General features: G+C 39.2%; 1 protein-coding gene and 1 non-coding gene across 3 annotated transcripts; both read right to left on the minus strand.

The window, feature by feature from the left end:
* Positions 1-6,668: 6,668 nt before the first annotated feature.
* LOC103695982 (putative recombination initiation defects 3) lies at positions 6,669-13,492 on the minus strand. Of its 2 annotated transcripts, none has more exons than XM_039126799.1 (11): positions 13,266-13,492; positions 13,016-13,169; positions 10,598-10,748; positions 10,147-10,281; positions 9,851-9,903; positions 9,564-9,758; positions 8,880-8,942; positions 8,717-8,775; positions 8,081-8,225; positions 7,702-7,780; positions 6,669-6,963 (listed from the first exon to the last, which is right to left on the minus strand). In XM_039126799.1, the coding sequence occupies exons 1-11, from the start codon at positions 13,322-13,324 to the stop codon at positions 6,857-6,859; spliced, it is 1,200 nt and encodes a 399-aa protein (XP_038982727.1). In that variant the 5' UTR covers positions 13,325-13,492; the 3' UTR covers positions 6,669-6,856. The 2 variants fall into 2 exon arrangements, with proteins under 2 accessions (XP_038982727.1, XP_038982726.1); XM_039126798.1 differs by having other exon boundaries at positions 13,016-13,172.
* Positions 11,793-11,864, minus strand: TRNAW-CCA. Its single transcript has one exon. It is a non-coding gene; the product is annotated as a tRNA-Trp (tRNA).
* Positions 13,493-19,600: the final 6,108 nt, after the last annotated feature.

Genomic DNA, 19,600 nt, shown 5'->3' on the forward strand with positions numbered 1-19,600 from the left:
ACTCTATATAAATCGAGGACAAAAAGATCTAGAGATTTTGCTCTAGCTCTACTTGAAAATTAAAAATTTGGATTTTCTTAGTCTCAGTGCAAAGTGATGCTTTGGTCAGAAATCATTTTGTGACTTTAAAGAATTTGATGAGTTAGATCAGAGTGCGCAGCGGAAGTGTAGTGGTTTGAGTTATTTTGAAACCGATTAGAAAAAAAATAATAATAATACCTTGATCTGAAAGGTATTATTATAGAAGACTTGAGTTAGTTTTCTAGTAGAGGGGAATGTCGTTGATTCTTTGCCTACTGGAAGTAGTTATGGGCTCTCCTATTTTTAATAATTCTAAGAAGAATTTTGGGGCATCTCAAATTTAGCGTTAACGGATTGATAGCTCTGTGATTAAGCTTGGGCCTGGAATGATTTAACATAGTTTTTCGACTCCTAGCTCTGACATTGTTAATATACCTATTTGAACAGGTTTGCGGTTTTCCTAGGATAAAGATTGATCATTTAATCACAGGCAAAGTTAAGAAAAGAAAATTGATTATAGAATATTAAGAACATTTGATACTAAAAATTTCTCCTATTTTTGTCAAGCCAATTATGATCTCGGTGTAGAATCAAGAGAAATTAATTTCTTTGGGATATAATTATAGCATTTTAATCCAAGGTTGGGAGTTTGAAATTCTTTTGAAGGAGATCAAAAGAACTTACTATGTGTGGTAAATAAAAAGGATCAAGTTTGAGATGCTGTGATTTTTGTATGTCAAAATCTTGTGAGTAGGTACTCCAAGAGGGAGACTATTTGAGATCTCAGGGATGATATGATGGATGTATATTTTTTTAAAGTTTGAGGCTTCAAGTAAGTTAATTTCGAAGACGAAATTTTTTTAAGGGGGAGAGTATGTAATACCCACAAAAAAAAAAGATTTGACGGGCTGGCCCGAAAAGACCGGGCCCATTCCCTTTTTACGATCGTGCCCTAGGCACCATCGTGGGAGAGGAGCGTTGCAGGGGGGCGGCGGCATGAGGGGAGGCCGGTCGACGGGGGAGGTTGATTGCCGGAGAAGAGGGCGATCGTGGGGGAAGGCGGCGGATCTCGTGAGCCAGCCGGTCAAGGAGGATAACGAGGATCCCCACCGATCGCACGAAGAGGCCTCGGATCCGTGGGTTTACTCACGGATTTCTCCACCGATTCCTCACCGGAAGGGTCGCCGGAGCATCCCGTCGGACTGAGGTAAGCCTCTTGTGTTTCATTTCCTAGATTTGGGGAGACGTTGGAGGGGTTTGGCCGATGAGATCGCCGGAGAAGAGTTCGAAACAGGGAACCCCTGTTTCGGCTTCTCTTTTTCGGATCTTGCCGCCGCCGCCGGCCACCGGGTTGGCCGGATCCATGGAAGCTGGGTTGAATCGGGACTGTGGAAGGTTTTGGTGAGAAATTTCTAGGGTTAACTGAAGATGGGAAGTGTGGATCCGAGGCTTTCTCCCTCGTGATCCCATCCCCTTTCCCTCTTCCTCTTGTCGGTTGGCCGCCGGCCGGTGACGACGGTGAGAGCCACTAGGGCTGCCGTCAGGTGGGGGAGCCGAGCCACCATCAGGGTGGTCTGCCGTTGATGATGGAGGAGGGGGGAAGGGAGGAAAGAGGTCATGCCGGTTCTTGGGAGAAGAAGAGGAAGGGACCACTCTTTCTCTCTCTCTTGGTCGGCCACCATCGCCGGCGACTGCAACAGAGACGGCCGGTGATGGTTCGGCCAGTGGTGTTGTCGGGTTGGGGAAGGAGAGGGCACAGCCACCATGGTTGTTGCCCTTGGATCAAAAAGGATTTGAGGGAGGGAGATGTATTCCCAACCATGAAGAGAGAAGGATCATCCCTTTCTTTTGGTCTCTTCACCAGGACCGGCCACCGTCGCCGGCATGGCGGCGGCCATGGCTGGCGACGACATAGGCCGGTGGTACAAGGATGGGAGTCGGGCCACCCCGACTGCCCTAGATTTTGGAGGGATTAAGATGTTTGGGGACCTGGTGATAGATCCTATAGTAGATATGAATTATGGTTTAGAATATTTAAATATTAAATAATTTAGTTGTGAGTTATAATTGATGTTGTAGAGGAAGCATCAGCGGTGCCAGGAGATTTTAATCAGGGGACTCAGCACCCCAGCGCGTAGGTTGTGATTCGGATCCGTGTTTGAGTCAGTCTACAATCTCGGTAAGAATCCTTACATCTGAGCACCTCTATTTATGCATGTATTGGATTTATCGTTGGATATATTTTTATCAGTATGTTGTTATTAATTTTATGAGCTTGTGTGATACATATGAGGTGTGCATTTGGTTTATTATGAAAGTATTGGAATAATTAAATTGGGAAGAATTATCAGATTTTTGATAATACATGAAAATATGTGATGTAATGAAAATTTTGATTAAACATGTGAACTTAGACTTGTAAAATGGTTTGGACTAGCCTTGTCATGAGATAGCCTCTACGAGCTTATGCGTAGGATAGCCACCACGAGCTTATGCGTGGGATAGCCTCCACGGGTTTATGCGTGGGATAGCCTCTACGAGCTTATGCGTAGGATAGCCTCCACGGGCTTACGCATGGGATAGCTGCCACGAGCTTATGCGTGGGATTTGTGCAGTCTTGGACTAGGACATGAACTTGATTAGTCCAAAGCCAGAAGTGAAAAGTCTGAAACTTGGAAATCAGAGTATTATATGAATGGATCACATAATGTGAAAAAGGATTTATGTATATGAAATGGTTATATATATTTGTTGTTTGTTGAGCCTTTGAAAAGATGAAATGACATTTATTTGATGCTTTGATTATTTTATTATTATTACTGGTGTGGCTGTTGGGATTCTTACTGGGCTGGAAAAGCTCATACTACACTTTTTTTTTTCAGATGCATTGGATTCGTAGAATCTATCGGGTGGGACAAAAAGTGAGCTCGATCTGGAATCAGATTGCTAGATAGTTAGAAGCAGCTTATCTTTTGCTTATGGACATTTGAAATTGTGTAATCAATCAGTACATTTTAGTTGGATTTGATTTAATTACATTAATCATTAATTTTGGCATTTATGTGAGTATTGTACCTTTTTAGGCCTTACATGATCTCTAGGGTTTTACTTTAGGAATTATGTGGCCGTGTCACGTGGTCGACCCGAGTGATGGGTTTGGGGCGTGACATTCTTTGTCCTGCATAAGTATCCAAAATCTACCCAACGAATAACAGATGTGAAACTAAACACACGTCTGCACAGACTTTCACATACTCTCACCGTTTAAGCCCTAGCATTTTCATCAAGCTACGGATCCAAATCCAGTCAAATCAATCACAAGCACCACGATCAGCCCGTAGTCAGCTTCAAAGAGCCCATACTGCAATGTCCCATAGTTTACATGTACCGAACCCGCTTTAATATAGTTTGTAACAATCCAGTATCTCATCCAAAAAAACTAACCAGAAGATTATTATTTGAGTTCCTTGATCATATATATATATATATATATAAATGTTCAAAATTTACTTAGCGAATAACTAATGTGGAATTAAACACACCCGTATGGGCCATCACACACGTCTTGTGGCGGACCTTTTGCATTTTAGTTCCATCAAGAAAACAATTTATTGAGTTGTGACAATCTGACAAGAGCGTTAGCCTTCCCACCGCATAATGACTCCAATAGCCGAGTATCTAGTTGGTTCCTTCCGTACGTGGAAGCAGGAGTTTCCTTTTATCAGTGCTTTAAATGAGTCAAGATAAAGTGTAGCAACTTACAAGATGCATGCTTGCTTAAAGATCAAAAAAGGTTTTTGTCGTATGTAGTAGGTTTTTTACTTTTTTTGATGGAAAAGGGAGGAAGAAAATCATCCTAATATTTGTTGTATGTGGTAGTTTTTCTGCAAAAGATAAAGGAGTAGTATCTTTGATTTAGCAACATGCTGAGATGTTCTGAATAAAGAATTACATATCTACTTTGTCCATCTTATTGAATTTCAAAACCTTGAGGTCCAACTCTATGCGAATCGTTTCTTAATCTTTTTCACAATTGTCCCTATGAATTTCATGATAACAGGAATAATTAAGCAGCTCTTGCCTTTTCTTTTCTTCCCAGGTATAACCATATGGAGACATGATCATAGTGGGTGTTTATCTAATTAAAACAGCGACTAAAGTTTTTCTGAGGAAAAAACAATGACTATAATTATATTCCATATAAATGAAAATTTATGTGCAATACTCAAAAAGTTTCATCCAAGCATGATTTATATTTGATAGTATCTAAGATATTCATTGGAATAAATATAGCAAGAGACTCCTAGCCTATACATCAAATGGTCAAAAAAAATTGACAGTTTAAATAACATTAATCAATAAATATTTTTTTGATCACTTGATGCATAAAGAGTTTTCTAATAATATATTTTTTGCTGTGTAAGCAACTTAATAACAATTACATCTAATGGCTCGAATCATCAATATGGGACTCCATATCTAATTTAAATCTGGTCGAATCTAAGTGGAGGTTCACTACCAAGTCTCTCTCTCTCTCTCTCTCTCTCTCTCTCTCTTCTATATATGTATGTATGTATCTAAAACAGAGCTAGAGAGCCATGGAGATACATGGTCTATAAGTAACACAAAATCATTGCTATCTGAGGTCTAGGCCCATTTCCAATAGCCTTCTTCTGAAGAATAGGATTGAGACACGCTACCTAATGGTTAGGATGCTAGCGTTACCCTCCTTTGCATGTAACTATTCTCGAGAGAATGCCTACACCCCCAAGTCATTATACCAGATTTATAATGGTTGATGCCTCGGTCACGCTATCTTGTCTGTTTCCTTCTAGTACAACGAAATTATGGGGTCAAATGGAAGAAAAGAATCACAACTGTGATAGACATAGGCCTAACTTCTATGTCCTTGTTAGCCTCGTCCAATATGTGGGAACTATTTCTTTTCAGGACCACTTCGGTGATGTGGTCGGTTGGGCACCTTCTTTTTGACGGTGATTGTACTGGATGCTCCCCCACATAAGCTTTTGTCTCAATTGGATTCCACCTTTTAGGCCTCCCATTGTTGAGTGCTGGCAAAAACAAAAAAGAAAAGCCGGCCTTGGCCAGCCTAATCACATGATAGAAAGAAAAATAACAATCTATCTGTTAAGAAAAACAAAAAGGTGTAGCAGAAAAGGCCTTCCCTCGTTGACCTCTAATTAAATCAGGAGCACAGGAGCATAGCTTCTCTTTACGTTAAAATGGAGGAGGAACAGCAGAATCTCGACTTTGGCAAGGATGAAGGTTTAAAGATCTTAAATGGCATCCCAATGGGTCCTCACCAGGACTCAATAGTTCTGGAAAAACACCGTTTGAATGCTAAATCTGGGAGATAAGAGGGAGTTTTGATTTATCATACACATTTGACAGAAAGATGTCAGCACTACTCATTGCTTGTGGATATGATCTCTAGTCATCTCATAAGACTGATAAAGGAGCCCTCATTGAGCCCTAAAGAAGCTGTTGATTTGCTCATTTCATTACTCTAATCGTCCAGTGATAGGATAGCTATAAACAATTGTGATTACATATTCTTCACATCATTACTTTATAGGAATCTGACCCTTTTAAAATTCAGACAAATCCAAGGTAATTTTGAGCATGTTGAAGATGTAAGAATAGATTGTCCTTTGTTTCACTTCATTGACAAAGTGTAGCCATGCATTAATTAGGGGGCTAAAGAAGCAAGAACCAAGAAATGAAATCACACGAATGCAAGAAACCATCATAATACATTTGTGTAACTTGTATACACCAGGATCAACACTGGTGGTGGACACCATCATGCACTGTATACCCTGCAGGAGAAGAAAACTTCAAAGAAACAACTTGGGAACTAGTGATCACCACAAGAATTAAAAGTTATATTGGCCTTTATATACTGTTTTGAAGTAAAAGTTCCATGGGTTACATTCTAAATTATTTTCATTGCAAACAAGACTCTAGCCCAGTGATACCTCCTTTCATCCACCTGAAAGAAGGTTCCAGTTCCAATCTTGATGGTGTTTTCCAACCTAGGTAATTATATTAGGTGGTGTCCCCTCTATTGCTCTCAGAAAGAAATAAAAATAATTGTGAAGCCTTAGTATTGGTTAACATCTATCAGTCAGTTGCCTTGGCATTCTGGTCGCGAAGGAATGAGCCTTTCTTTTCAAACCATCAAAGAAGAGTAGCTTATCCTAAAGTGTTGTTTTACAGCGGACATATGTTGGTGAAACTGGATACAAACAGATGAAAGCGCACTGAGGAGGAAAATTCAACATGACATTGTTGAAAGAAGTTGATGAACTGTGAAAGGAAACAAGGCTTGGCATACGTTGCAAGCTGAAGCTAGGAAAAGCGTAATAAGAGACTCTTGCCCAAGCTTTATGATGCGCTTTCTTTAATTGACTCTCCTTCAGATTCAAGATTAGTGAGAAGAAACAGAAGATATGATCAGCTACTATTCTTCCCCACTACACCTTGTTTCTAAGGAGTGAAAAATAAAAGGCAGGAATCACCGGCCATGTTCATCTAGTATAGATCAAATAGTGTGACATGGGAGTACAGTACATGATCAACTTTGGAAAACATTAAGGTACATTTATTTGGTGCATCAAAAATGTAAACAACTATATTAATTGAACATAGTAATATTTTTCTTTTACAACAGATTGTACTTGCCATTAACAATTGCATTCATATTAGTCTCAACAGGAGCATCTTAATCATCCTAATATAAAATTGGGAATTTTGAGTAACTGTGTACATGTGATGCCAACTGGTTAATAACATGTGGGTTGGCATCATAACTTCAAATTGCAATTACAGGATTCATGAGTCTTCTTCTTCTTTTCCTTGCTTTCCTGAGGATTCTCATAGTCTCTTCCCTAGCTTCATCCATCAGATAGATCTCCTTTCCTGTCATGAGAACAGATATATGTCAAATCAAAAGACTGCAGATATGGTTTTTGCTGTCCTAATGCATATCTGATTTATGTGCTTCATGAATTACAGTTTTCTAAGGGATAAAATATGTAAGCATTTAAATCAAGCATCTTTTGGAATTTGAATCATCTAATTCAACACGCAAGTTAAAGATACCGGTTTCAACAATAATACACTCTATACACAACTCAAACTCCTTTGTCTCCCCCGTAATCCATTTGCATCTTCACCCCCCTTCCGTCTTATATAAACTCCACTTTCTAATAAGCACAGACCTCCAAATATACTCTTAAGACATGGTGAGGAAAGATGCACATTGTATCAGTTTGGTGTTGTATTTATCAAATCTATTCCTACCAAATTGGTCATTGGTTTCACTGCCATAGGTCATGCACCTTGCTCTTGGATAAAATATGTGCCAAATACTAGTGCTGATAATGATAATAACAACATGTATGCTAATAATAATATTAACTACATCCATGAAGAAAACAAGAACAACAACAGTTTAAATTTGTGAAATTCTCACAGTGTGAAAAAAAAATCAAAATTGAGACATTTAATGAGTATCATGGAATACACTTAAGTTTGCCTTAAGATAACAGAAAATAGAATATGCACAAACATAGAAGCTTGTTGCATTAGACTGAGACATCTTCTATCCAGTTGTCTAGCCTAGAGGCCCTAGACATATCCATATTAAGAAATTACCTGTTTCCTTCTTCACCAAGCAGGAGCCAACTCCATCGTTGTCCTCATCTAAGTCAATGACTACTCTAAAATCTTTTCCCTGAATCAGCAATCGCCAACACCAGTTATGAAACATAAGCATGAATCAATATAATTGTAGAAAATGGTATTCTTGGCAACTAAGCCAGCATGTATAAAGAATAAACAGGACTCAGCTTTCAGTTTTTAGTGTTGAGATGTGGCTTAGAAGAGTAAATAAAAAGTAATGAACTAGTCTATGAAAAAACAAGCAGTTCGATAAAAGTCCTGTTTCAGTTTTAATAGCAAAAGGTAAGCTAAATGATTAAACCCAGGCATATTTCTTTCTTCACCTAAAAGCAGTAAAGCTTTTGAGAATCACCTGCATCCTCTGAGGAATTGCTTCCTGTTTGAGTGCCATATGATGCTTAGAATTAGTCAATTTTGGTTCCAGTGCCCTTGATTTTCCCTCTTCGACCTTTGAAACTGGATTCCTTTTCTTATTACCCAACAAAGGCGCATCTGGACTGGCATCAATGTATAACTTTGAGTTATAGCAAGACAAGCTACTGCCAAATACTTGAATGACCGGGCAACTAAACACCAATTTCAGGGTAAAAGGAGTACTTCCAATATTACAAATAGTAGGCATAAATGAAAAAACCCAGGAGAAAAGCATCTGCTTATTTCATTTTTAAACACATTTTCTAATTCAACCAATGACTGTGGTCTAATAAACAAAAATCCAGTTCCTAACTCCATCTGAAGATCAACTTACAGCAAAATTTCAGTAAAAGCTTAAAGAATGTAACATGGAACCCCTGCAGCATACTTAATATGCTAAATATGGCAGGTTCACATCCTTTTAAAAAGCCCTCCATGTAATTCCCCATATCTAGCTTTAGGTTCAAGATAAATTGGAAAAAATAAATATAGATATCTTTGTTTTGATTGGATTGTAACAGGAAGAGGAGGAGAAGAAGAAGAAGAGTAGGAACCGTAAATGTCAGAAATGTACAGTTCTACTACTGGTATGTGGCTCTTTAGAGACTGTTTATGATCCATATTGAACATCTTCTGCAAGCATAAGGTATTAAGAGAAAGTAAGGTACATAAATTTTATGCTGGCCAAATCAAAAGTTATTCATAATTCACATTATTATTCTATGAGTGAAAAGTACCACTGTGGACTGAATTGAATCTGTACATTTATTATTGGAGGGCTTCCTGACACTAACTATCACCTGCACGAGATTAGGTAAAAAAAAACTATAAGTACATTACAATATATGGCTTTTTAATGCAATTGCCTCAACTCTTGAGAATTATAGAAAAGTTCAATAAGACAACACGAACAGCAAAGCTGCAACAATCATAATATTCTGCATTTAAGAGGATCGAGGCACATAATGTGAACATTTCATAGAGATTATTGATATTAAAGAAGTTGTAGATCTTGGATAGATTTTGCAACATGTGAGCATCTTAAAGGAAGCATATAAATTGAACAGATTGAAGGCAATTTGATAGAGTTGGACCTAAATAGACAGGCATGTGCAGCACATATCTGGGCAGGCCTCAGAAAAGGAGGTTCATATTTGTTCTAATGCACATGAGGAGAGAATGAAAGATGAAAGGAACATGGATAGATGTTTTGGGAAATGATTTGAAAAGAAAGAGTTAGGGAACAAGACTATTGATCCCTGCTGAGATGAATAAGCTGGCATCTACACATCACATTCCAGGGAAAATGGAATAAATGCAATGCATCTTATCTTTTGAATAAGGAAAGAAGCAACACAGTAATTGAATTGAATAGAAATAATTGAAGTATGCAGATGGCATAAGAAACATGTTATGATTACCTCCTTCTCTTTGGTAAAGACCCTACAAACTTCTTCCTGTAGTTTCAGTAAACGTGCTTCGATCTTCTCTGGTAAAGCTGAAAATGCTGAGGTAATCTCATTTAATTTGTTAGAGTTAGAGTTCTTGATTATTTGGTCGGCAATGGACTTTAGGCTTTCATCAAGGAAAGCCTTGATATCATCTTCCCTCTTGAGCTGTTAGCAAAGTTCATTGCTATGGATTAATACATAGCAATGCTAAAGAAGTTTAAAACAGAATACAACATGCTCAATATCTGTTTTCCTACCATTTGCTGCACTGAATTGTCAAGAAGAAAAATCTTTTGCCGTATTCCCTCCACTGAATTTGAATGCCATTTTACAGGAGTTAATTAAAACAATTCATTAGTTAGAGCTTTGAAGCACCCTGTCAAGAACTAGCACTCAGAATAGCATGGCAAAATATTCTGTTATCTTGGTAGACAATTAGAAGCAGGAAAACAATTGCGCTAGTAAATCTACCACAATATTATCAAGACAGAAACACTTGATTTAGCACTATAATCCCTTTCTATATGTAGATTAGTGCATTACTAACACTTACTTTCCAGTGATACTTCTTTCACAGCTCTATTTACTTGCATAACGTCACCCTGAACAGAGTCCAGAACTATCCCCAGCCTATTTACTGAACCTTCCATAAGTCGAATACTGTGTTCAAGTTCGTCGCTAATCTGACCTGTTCAAAAAATTAGAAATGGGATATTCCTGTGATGTGTTTCTTCCATGTGCACTTCGAATTTCAAAATGAAATTTTCCTTTTACAGCACTAAAGAAAAAGTGTTTATTTTCCTCTTTGAATGTTGAAACGCATTTTAGCAAAAAAAAAAAAATGTTGAAACACAAAGGGTATATTCAATTTATATTATTATAGTGAGTGAAGCAGCATGGTAAAGATTGTATTTAAGTCATAAATTCAATTTTATCATTGATCAAATTTTACCAGTAATCATCCATTTGGTTACGGGAAGTAGACCTATCTGATTTGGACTTACATCTATTTTCTGGAACAGAGCATGAGTTCCAACGGCGCAAGACATTGTTGGATGCTCTTGACAGCTGCAACTGAGATTCTTCTCGTACTGATCTGTTAGGAGCAAATGAGACCCTCTTTGATGAATTATCCTTCTCTTGAGAGCCAAACCTCTACAGCAACAGCCAAGAAATCAGAAGGAGATTTGAAAACCATAAAGAAACAAAGAAATGCGACCAATTAACTGTAAACTGCGAGATATATAACTGTCAAATCGAACCAGCAAAAAGAGAGATTACAGGCTGTGATTTGAAGAAAAGAAAATCATTAATTAACTGATTGTTTAACCTATGATTTTATCATCTGATATTATGTTGAAAATTTTTCAGATCTGGAATTTGTTTAAAAAATAAAATGGTTTTATCATCTCATGGCATGATTAAAGTTTTATAGATCTGGAATTTTACAAAAGATAAAAAATTGTGGCAGTTCAAAGGAAAATGATTTCATCATCTTAAGGCATCATTAAACTTTCGAGATTTAGAAGTTTTAGAAAATAGAAATGTTTTTTAGATCTAGAATTTTCAAAAGAAAAAGAAAAGAAAAATTGAGGTTGTGGGATCAAAAGAGATCCTCTTTGTTGAATTATCCTCCTCTTGAGAGCCAAAGTGCCAAACCTCTAGAGCAGCAGAAAAGAAATCAAAAGGAGATTTGAAGAAATAAAGAAAGAAAGAAAGAAAGAAATGCGACCAATTAGCTGTAAGCTGCGAGCTATATAACTGTTTAAGTCAAACCAGAAAGAAAAGAGGAATTACAGGTTATTGTTTGAAGCAAAGAAAATCATGAACTAACTGATTGTTTAACCTATGGCTTTATCATCGGATGTCATGATCATACTTTTTCAGATCTGGAATTTGTTGAAAAAATAAAATGATTCTATCGCCTTAAGGCATGATCAAGCTTTCCTACATCTGAACTCTTCTTAAAAAAGGTGGCAGTTCAAAGGAAAGCGATTTGTTCGTCTTATGGCATGGTCCAACCTTTTTAGATCTGTTTTTTTTTTTAGAGAAAAACAAATGTGGCGCAATGTAGCAGTTCAAAGGCAAATGATTTTATCATCTATGGCATGATCAAACTTTCTTATATCTAGTTTTTTTAGAAAATCAGAAAAATTTTAGATCTAGAATTTTTCTAGGAAAAAAAAAGGGTTGTGGGATTGAACCCGACGTGAATCGAACACGCAACCTTCTGATCTGGAGTCAGACGCGCAACCATTGCGCCACGGATCCGGTCTACAAGAATTCAGTAACATGAAAAACAAACTTACGTGATCATCTTAGGCAGATGGGTTGCACAGGTTTGCATCTAAATAAGCTAACGTTTCTTGTATGTAGCATCTTGCACTAAACGAATCATAGCAAGTGAATCATGCGGCACGATCCGATTCAGCTTGTCATACATAAATTCTTTGATTAATAATATTCCCGTAACTTCAGAGTTGATTCACCTCATTTGTCATTTGCATAATTTAGGTGTGATCCAGCCTCATGGTTAGAGACATCATAAAATCATTCTTAAAACTTCCTCCGCGGTAAATCCATCAATAGCATGGTCTCATTTGAGACTAGTCCTATAATTTAAAACGGAAACTGCATAGTCACCACTAAATTTTCTGCCTTTGGACAAATAAATTGATATGGATGCTGTATTCTAAACTTTTTCGTATAATCTGGAAGGATTCAATGATCTGTGGGTACTCTGGGTCTGCTAATCGAAGAACAAAAGTAACAACTGGAGGACCCAGGCTGTTAGCAAGCAAATGCACTGAAATATGAAGCGCAACTATGGAACCCATCATATGAAGTTAATGCAGCAGACTCACACAGAATATGCCTCTAAATTTACATAAATAACTATCTTCCTGTATGAGGGACCACGATGCACCTTAATTCAAAAAGTTGGGGCTAATCAACCCTAGCAGTTAGCAATTTAGTAGCCAATCCACTGTTAAGACTTTCATATGTTGTCCTGGATTTACAGTAGAACAGGGCTTGGAGCTACTAGAGGAAAAACAGGCAAGTCAGATTTCTCCTGATATTTTAAACGGGGGAACTGAGATTAAATCCGACTTTGCCTTCTTAAGACGGAAGTGGAAGTCGGAGATCTCCTCCGATATAACAAAAAATTCCCGATGCCAATAATTTCAAACTAAAACGACAGTCTAAAAGGAACAATAAAGAGAACAGAGAAGAACACAGAGACCACGTACGGAGGTCTATCACCTCCAAAACCACAAAACCTCTCCCAGAAACAAGTGATTCACAAAATATCGAAATCTCTGGTTCAACCACAAAGAAACGAAGAGAGAAAGACGCCAATCTGGAGATAACATTTTGATCTACTGTGACATATGACGTCGAGAGGAAATCAAACTCTATACCTGATCGATAGCGAGATTCTCCTCCAGAGAGCTCTGAGAGAGCTGAGAGAGCGACGGCCCTTGGGAAAACGACTGCTGAGATTGGGATCGGTGCTGAGACCCCTGGATCCTCCCCAGCCCCGATCCATCCGCTCCACAGGTCATTCCCTTCGATCTGCTGCCAAATCAAACGAAGGAATCCATCAACAGATTAATGAGAGCTTAAGATAGAAAGGATCAAATTTGGGATCGGAAGGAGAAGGATCGAAACCTAGGAGGAAGCACGGAGATGGAGCTGAGATCGCAGGCCTTGTTGATCTTTAGCTTCATCTGATCCTCCGAGCGAGATCTGGATCGCTAGAAACCCTAATCCTCGATCTGTTCTCGGAGATTTTTGGAAGAGATCGGTAGCTTTTGGAACCCTAGATTTGTCGTAGGAGATCGCAAATGGATCGCCCTCTGGTTTTGTTATGGAGAAAAGGAGGGAGTTGAGTTTTCGGTGGGGCGGGGGAAGGAAGAGTACGCGACTTATATGCAAGGCCTAAATTTGAATTTTGTTCAGTCTTCCGAATTTGTCCCCGAGTCTGTAATTCAATTACACATGTATACCGCAACGTGGGTGCGCCGTCCCAACAAGGAGGTGTTTGGTATGGAATAATCGTCCTAGGATCAAGGATGATGTGAGTAGAGGTGATGAGATCACCGCATTTGGTTGCACCACAGTGATCCTACGTGGCGGTGATCTTAAATTACCTCCACTCCTCAAATCACCCCCCAACTCGGTGATGGGATATGCGTCCTTGAGGTCAGGAATCCAAGATCACCCCAGGACAGTGATCCTGGGTTGAAATTTAAAGATAAAAATACCCCTCAAATTAGAAAAAAATTGATATATCAATATACCATCAATATATTATATCAGTATTATATATATATATATATATATATATATATATATATATATATATATATATATATATATATATATATATATATATATATATTATGTTGATATTATATATTATATTAATGATATATATTATATTATAATGTATTATTAATCATATTATTATCCTATTATTATTGAAGAATAATTTTAAATTCTAGTAGAAATATATTATTATATTTTATATTTATATAATGAAAATATTTAATACATTACTATATTACTCCTATTTACCTTATTTTTCTAATCAAAATAATTATTAGTATTAAAAAATTATTATAAGTATAAATAAAAATATTAATTCTATAATGAAAATAATATATTTTTATAAGATTAATAATTTATAGTAGTAATAAATATATTTTTATATAATATATTAATAATTAATATATTGATAAATATACTAATATTTTATTATAATATATTTTATATGATTCATAAATATAAGGGCTACTAAAAGTAGAATATGTGACAAAATTATGGAGCTATTATAGAAAATAGTATATTGACTTACATTTTTAATTCATGAAAATTAAAAATACATAAAAAATTTCATTTAACATATATCAAGGGTATTTGTGGTGTTATGTAATCAGTGATCTTGGATCTCCGTACCATACCAAACAAGTTACTCATAGATATTCGGAGATTTTTAATCATTGGACCATGGCCTACCAAACATATTGATCTTAGATCACCGGGGATTAAATTATCCCAGTATTCGGATCACCGGGGATCTTAGATCACTGTGGTGATCCTGTTGGGGTTACCAAACGCCCCCTAAGGGTGCTCTTGTTTTGCAGCAAATTTTTGTTTTTTTTGTTTTTTTAATATAACAGCGGCTCACACACTACAGATGTGAATGCGCCCTGTAACAAATACTTCACAACAAGCCAAGTAACCCTCCTCTCAGTCGGTGGCACGCCGCCCTCAACCTTACAACCAACGTTAGAAGGAACTCGGATGGACGAAGCGGTTACTTCCTCTATATGGAACCGAGCCACCTATCTCTAAATGATCTGGTCTCTACCGTGCTTGCGCTAAATTTAAATTCCAGCGTGGGCCGAGCTATCAGTCCAATAGGGATTGAGCCTTCGGACTCTGAACTCCTTCCTTCATGGGCCACGCTCGGGCCTATAAGACTCGTGTGCTCCCTTGGACTGTATAGATGTCAATAGAAAAGAATGCTCGAATATTTTACCCCGACCGGATTGAATGAAGTGGTTTTAACTAAAATTAAATAGAAAGGACTTCGGGGATGGATTTAAAAATTACTCGTTCAGTTTCGGCTACATTAATGATTTTGATGATTCTCGACCTGAAATTGAAAGCAAAACCAAATATATCATATATCTAATACCTTTAATAGCTTTTATTTTTTGTGTAAATCCAAAATATTATATTATGAATTTGATTAGATTATGGATTATATGATGAAAATTATGGATAATATATTTAATTTTCTTATTTATGTGTCTGAAAATTTTAAAATAAAAAAAAGATTAATGGTTTTCGATTTTAATAAGATATAATATTATAATATAATATAATATAATAGTTGCCCAGATAGACAACCCAAGAGGGGGGGTGAATTGGGTTTTAAAATAATTTTACAATTAAAACTTTTGTAGATGACTAATTAATACTTTTGCAAGGTGATTAATTAGTTGCTATGTGCTGTGAGTGAAATGAGAATGAGAGAAAGAGAGACAAGCAATCACAAACACGATGTTTATAGTGGTTCGGAGCTAACTCTTGCTCCTACGTCCACTCCCCAAGTCTCACTTGGGAATTCACTATAACCCCTTGGATTACAGCCGGTTGTTTTCCAAGCTCACAACCAAACTTGTTGTTTTACGAGCTCACAACGAACTCGGTCGGTTTTCCCAGGCTCACCGACTAGAACCAACCCCGATTGTTTTCCCGGGATCACAATCGAACCTTTACACGTTGGTTTTACACTCGGCTCACCAACCAACCTCTACACCCTTGATTCAATCCCCCGATTGAATTAAGCAAAGACAATATGGAAAGAATAAGAAACAAACAGAAAAACTGAGCTTCTTAAAAAGCAGATTTGCTACAATATAAACTAGAGAGAAGTTAAGAGCCCTCAAACACTTTTGCGTTGGAGTAGAATAAGGCTTCTTGAACTTTGAGTCTCCTCTGGAACGTCTGATCGACTTGAATGCAGGAGGAGACTTCTTTCAATGCTGGGAAGAGGTTGTTGGATTGAGTTAATGGCGCTCTTCCTTCTTTTTCGTTGAAAGCAAGTTTGCAGAGAATAAATGCTTGATCTCTTTGAATGGAATGGTAGTTCTCTGCCTTGCTACAGTCCTCTGTGGCTATTTAAGCCATCCCCCACGGAAACTAGCCGTTAGACACCTTTTTCTGCCCGTTCTGCACACTCTGCACAACCTGACAATGTGTCTGTTGGGGTCGGAGTCGACTCGCGCGATCAGGAGTCGACTCGGCTGTAGCGGGAGTCGACTCATGCTTTTCTGGAGTCGACTCGGCAACTGTTCCGGATTTGAATTAAAGTAGCTTCTTCGACTGGGAGTCGACTCGTCTTGACCCGGAGTCGACTCGCCAACTTCTGGAGCTGACTTGGCATTTTCGGAGTCGGCTCCTCCCATGAAATCCGTAGATCAACTTTTCAATTTGGTCCGCTCGAGTCGACTCGACAGTCCTGGGAGTCGACTCGGCGCTCAGAACCCGAACTTCCGATCTTCTGTCTTTTGGCTCGTCCAGTCTTGGAGTCGACTCGAACTTTCTCGGAGTCGACTCGGCTCTCAGTTTCCGAAACTTAGTCTTCTGCCTTTTTGGTGTACCGCTGCCTTGGAGTCGACTCGAGCTGTCTGGGAGTCGACTCGGCTCTCAGAGACAACAAATTGATCTTCTGTCTTTTTGGGTCGCGCTGTCTTGGAGTCGACTCGCGTATTGCGGGAGTCGACTCGAATCTCAGAGTCCGAAAACGGTTCTCTGACTTTTGCCTTGTGTTCCACTGAGAGTCGACTCTCACTTTCTTTGGAGTCGACCTGCCAACCATCGGAGTCGACTCGCGTTCCATAGGAGTCGACTCGAATCTCAGGGTCGAAAAAACGCTCTCTGACTTTTCTGTCTGTAGCTTCTTGGAGTCGACTCATATTACTCCGGAGTCGACTCGGTAAGCATCGGAGTCGACTCGCGCACTTCAGGAGTCGACTCGCTGACAGGTTTTGAGTTGATGCTTTCTGTTCGTCTGTCTGTTCTCAGTCGGAGTCGACTCGTACTGGTCTGGAGTCGACTCGAGCCCGTGCCAGTGATTCTGATACGCTTGGAGTCGACTCGTAATATCCTGGAGTCGACTCAAGTCTCAGACTTTGGTTCAAACTGACTTCATACCTTATCCAAAATATCTTGAACCAAGTCTAGAAACACTTAGACACGATTTTCACTGAAACACTTAATTGAATTCATTAGTAAACATAAGATATACTCAAACGCTTTGAGCTCATCAAAATCAAATAGGGGTTTTAATCAATCACTCCACAATCTCCCCCTTTTTGATGATGACAAAACTTTGAGTATATGTAAAGTGAATTGCTTAATAAACAAGGAAATAAAATCCATAAATGAATTCAAATGTCTGGTTATTTGATTTATCCAATCTTGAAAGGTGTGAAACAATAAATTTTGGAGTTAAAGCTCCCCCTTTCATTTGGAATTATATAAGCCTTCATATCATGCAATCAATTGTTTGGCTTATATATATTTAATGATTTAGCTTTCTTAAAAATTCAGATTCTCCCCCTCAACATACGCATTTTACTTTGTTTTGATTCTCTGAATTTCCTTTTAATGCATTGAAGTTTTTGAACTGAAATTTTTGGTTTTTAGAGGGAAAATCTGTCAATTTGTTCTTGAGTAGGATTCGGCTAATCTCCGAATATCCCTTGAATAGATTCTGGAGATTACTCCATTAGGAGCCCCAACAGAGAGATAATGAGCCTCGAGGTACCAAATCCACTAAGAACAAATTATGTTTTAATTTTCATTTTGATTCCTTTTATGTTGATTCCATTTACATATCTATTAAGTATTTCTCCCCCTTTTTGTCATCGTATCAAAAAGGAGGTAAGCAGAACACACAATCAAACAGAGATGAATTGGCACAGAATTGCAGAAAATATGGCTACTCATTGTATTGATTTGTATGTAAATACATTTGAGAATACAATAAGTAAAGGAAAACAATACATATCCAAATACAAAACGATATCTAGGGCTTCCTCGAAGAGGATGTGGCTCCCCGAGGCATGCGCTCAGCGAGTGCTTGGACCGCATTGGTGACGTGCTCTAGCTGTCGGATGATGGCCGAGGTGGCCCTGCTATGCATCGTGTCGAGCTCGGTCACCGACTTCTGAAGTGTGTCCAGCTTGTCGATGAGCACATTCGCCAAGCGCTCGGCCCCCTGAGTAGTGGTGCTCATGTCCTTCCGGATGTCATCGCGCATCTTCCGAGTGATACCCGTGACCTCACTCATGCTGGAGAACTGAGCCTGGATCAAGCTCCGGATATTGTAGATCTCTTCCCGTACATGGGCCGTCATGTCAGTCACGGCAGTCAAGGAAGGGACCAACTCAGAAGATGTGGGTGCAGGAGTGGGAGCAGGCACTGAACCTCGGAGCTCCCGAAGTAGATCATCCCGCAGGTCTCTGACAATCTCCTGCCGCAACTCCAGGAGCTGCTCAGGAGCGATCCGGACCTCCATGGGTGGTGGAGCTGAGGAGGAGGGTCCGGCTGAGGTGGAGGGTACTGGAGTGGAAGGCTGAGTGGGATAATCAGAGTCTGGGTCAGGACTAGGAGAGTGTCTGGTGGTACGTGTGGAGGTAGAAGACTTCCTAACCCATGTCCCCTCAGGAATAGGGATCTCGGCCTCCCTAAAGATAAGGGTGAACAACATGCCGTAGGGTAAGGTGAGCCTAGGTCTATCTAGTGGCTCACATAGATACCTATACATCATCTTGGGAAAGTTGATTGGGGTGTCCTGGAGGATGTAGAACATGAGAGCTAGGTCTCTCTCAGATACAAAATCAAATCTCCCGGTCTTAGGGAACAAGGACCTAGACAGGATGCTCAGGAGGATCCGCACCTCAATTGAAAGTGAGCTAGCAGATACCTCGTCTAAGGGGGACTGAGGAGGATATCCTAGTATGGCCGTAAGGGCCTCAGTCCTATCCTCGGGGTGTGTGGGAGCCACCCCTACTTGTGGAAGGTGGAGGATGTGGGCAATGATATCCTCCGAAATGAACAAAGGGACACCGGCTACCGTGCCCTCTATACCCCCATCTCCCCGATGGACGGTACCGTAAAACTCTCTAACTAATCCAGGATAAGTGGGGAGATCTAATGTAAGAAAATACTCTAAGCCCTGGACACGCAATCTCTCACCTATGGTGAAGCCCTCCCGGGAGAGATAGTCGAAATCGACGTATCTCCCGGTGGAGACCGCCTTCCCAGCGCACGGCCTCGCGGGAACTGCCCTCGGCGGGGAACGAGCCGGAGGTTGTGACCTCGCGGGATCGTGCCGAGCCTTGGAGCGCCTCTCGGGACCGGCCTCGGGTTGGGACCTCTTCCGGACAACGGCTTTACGAGGCATAGTGACCTAGAATGGGAGG

The sequence above is a fragment of the Phoenix dactylifera genome, chromosome 5, assembly GCF_009389715.1.
Source record: "Phoenix dactylifera cultivar Barhee BC4 chromosome 5, palm_55x_up_171113_PBpolish2nd_filt_p, whole genome shotgun sequence".
NCBI classification, from domain to species: Eukaryota; Viridiplantae; Streptophyta; class Magnoliopsida; order Arecales; family Arecaceae; genus Phoenix; species Phoenix dactylifera.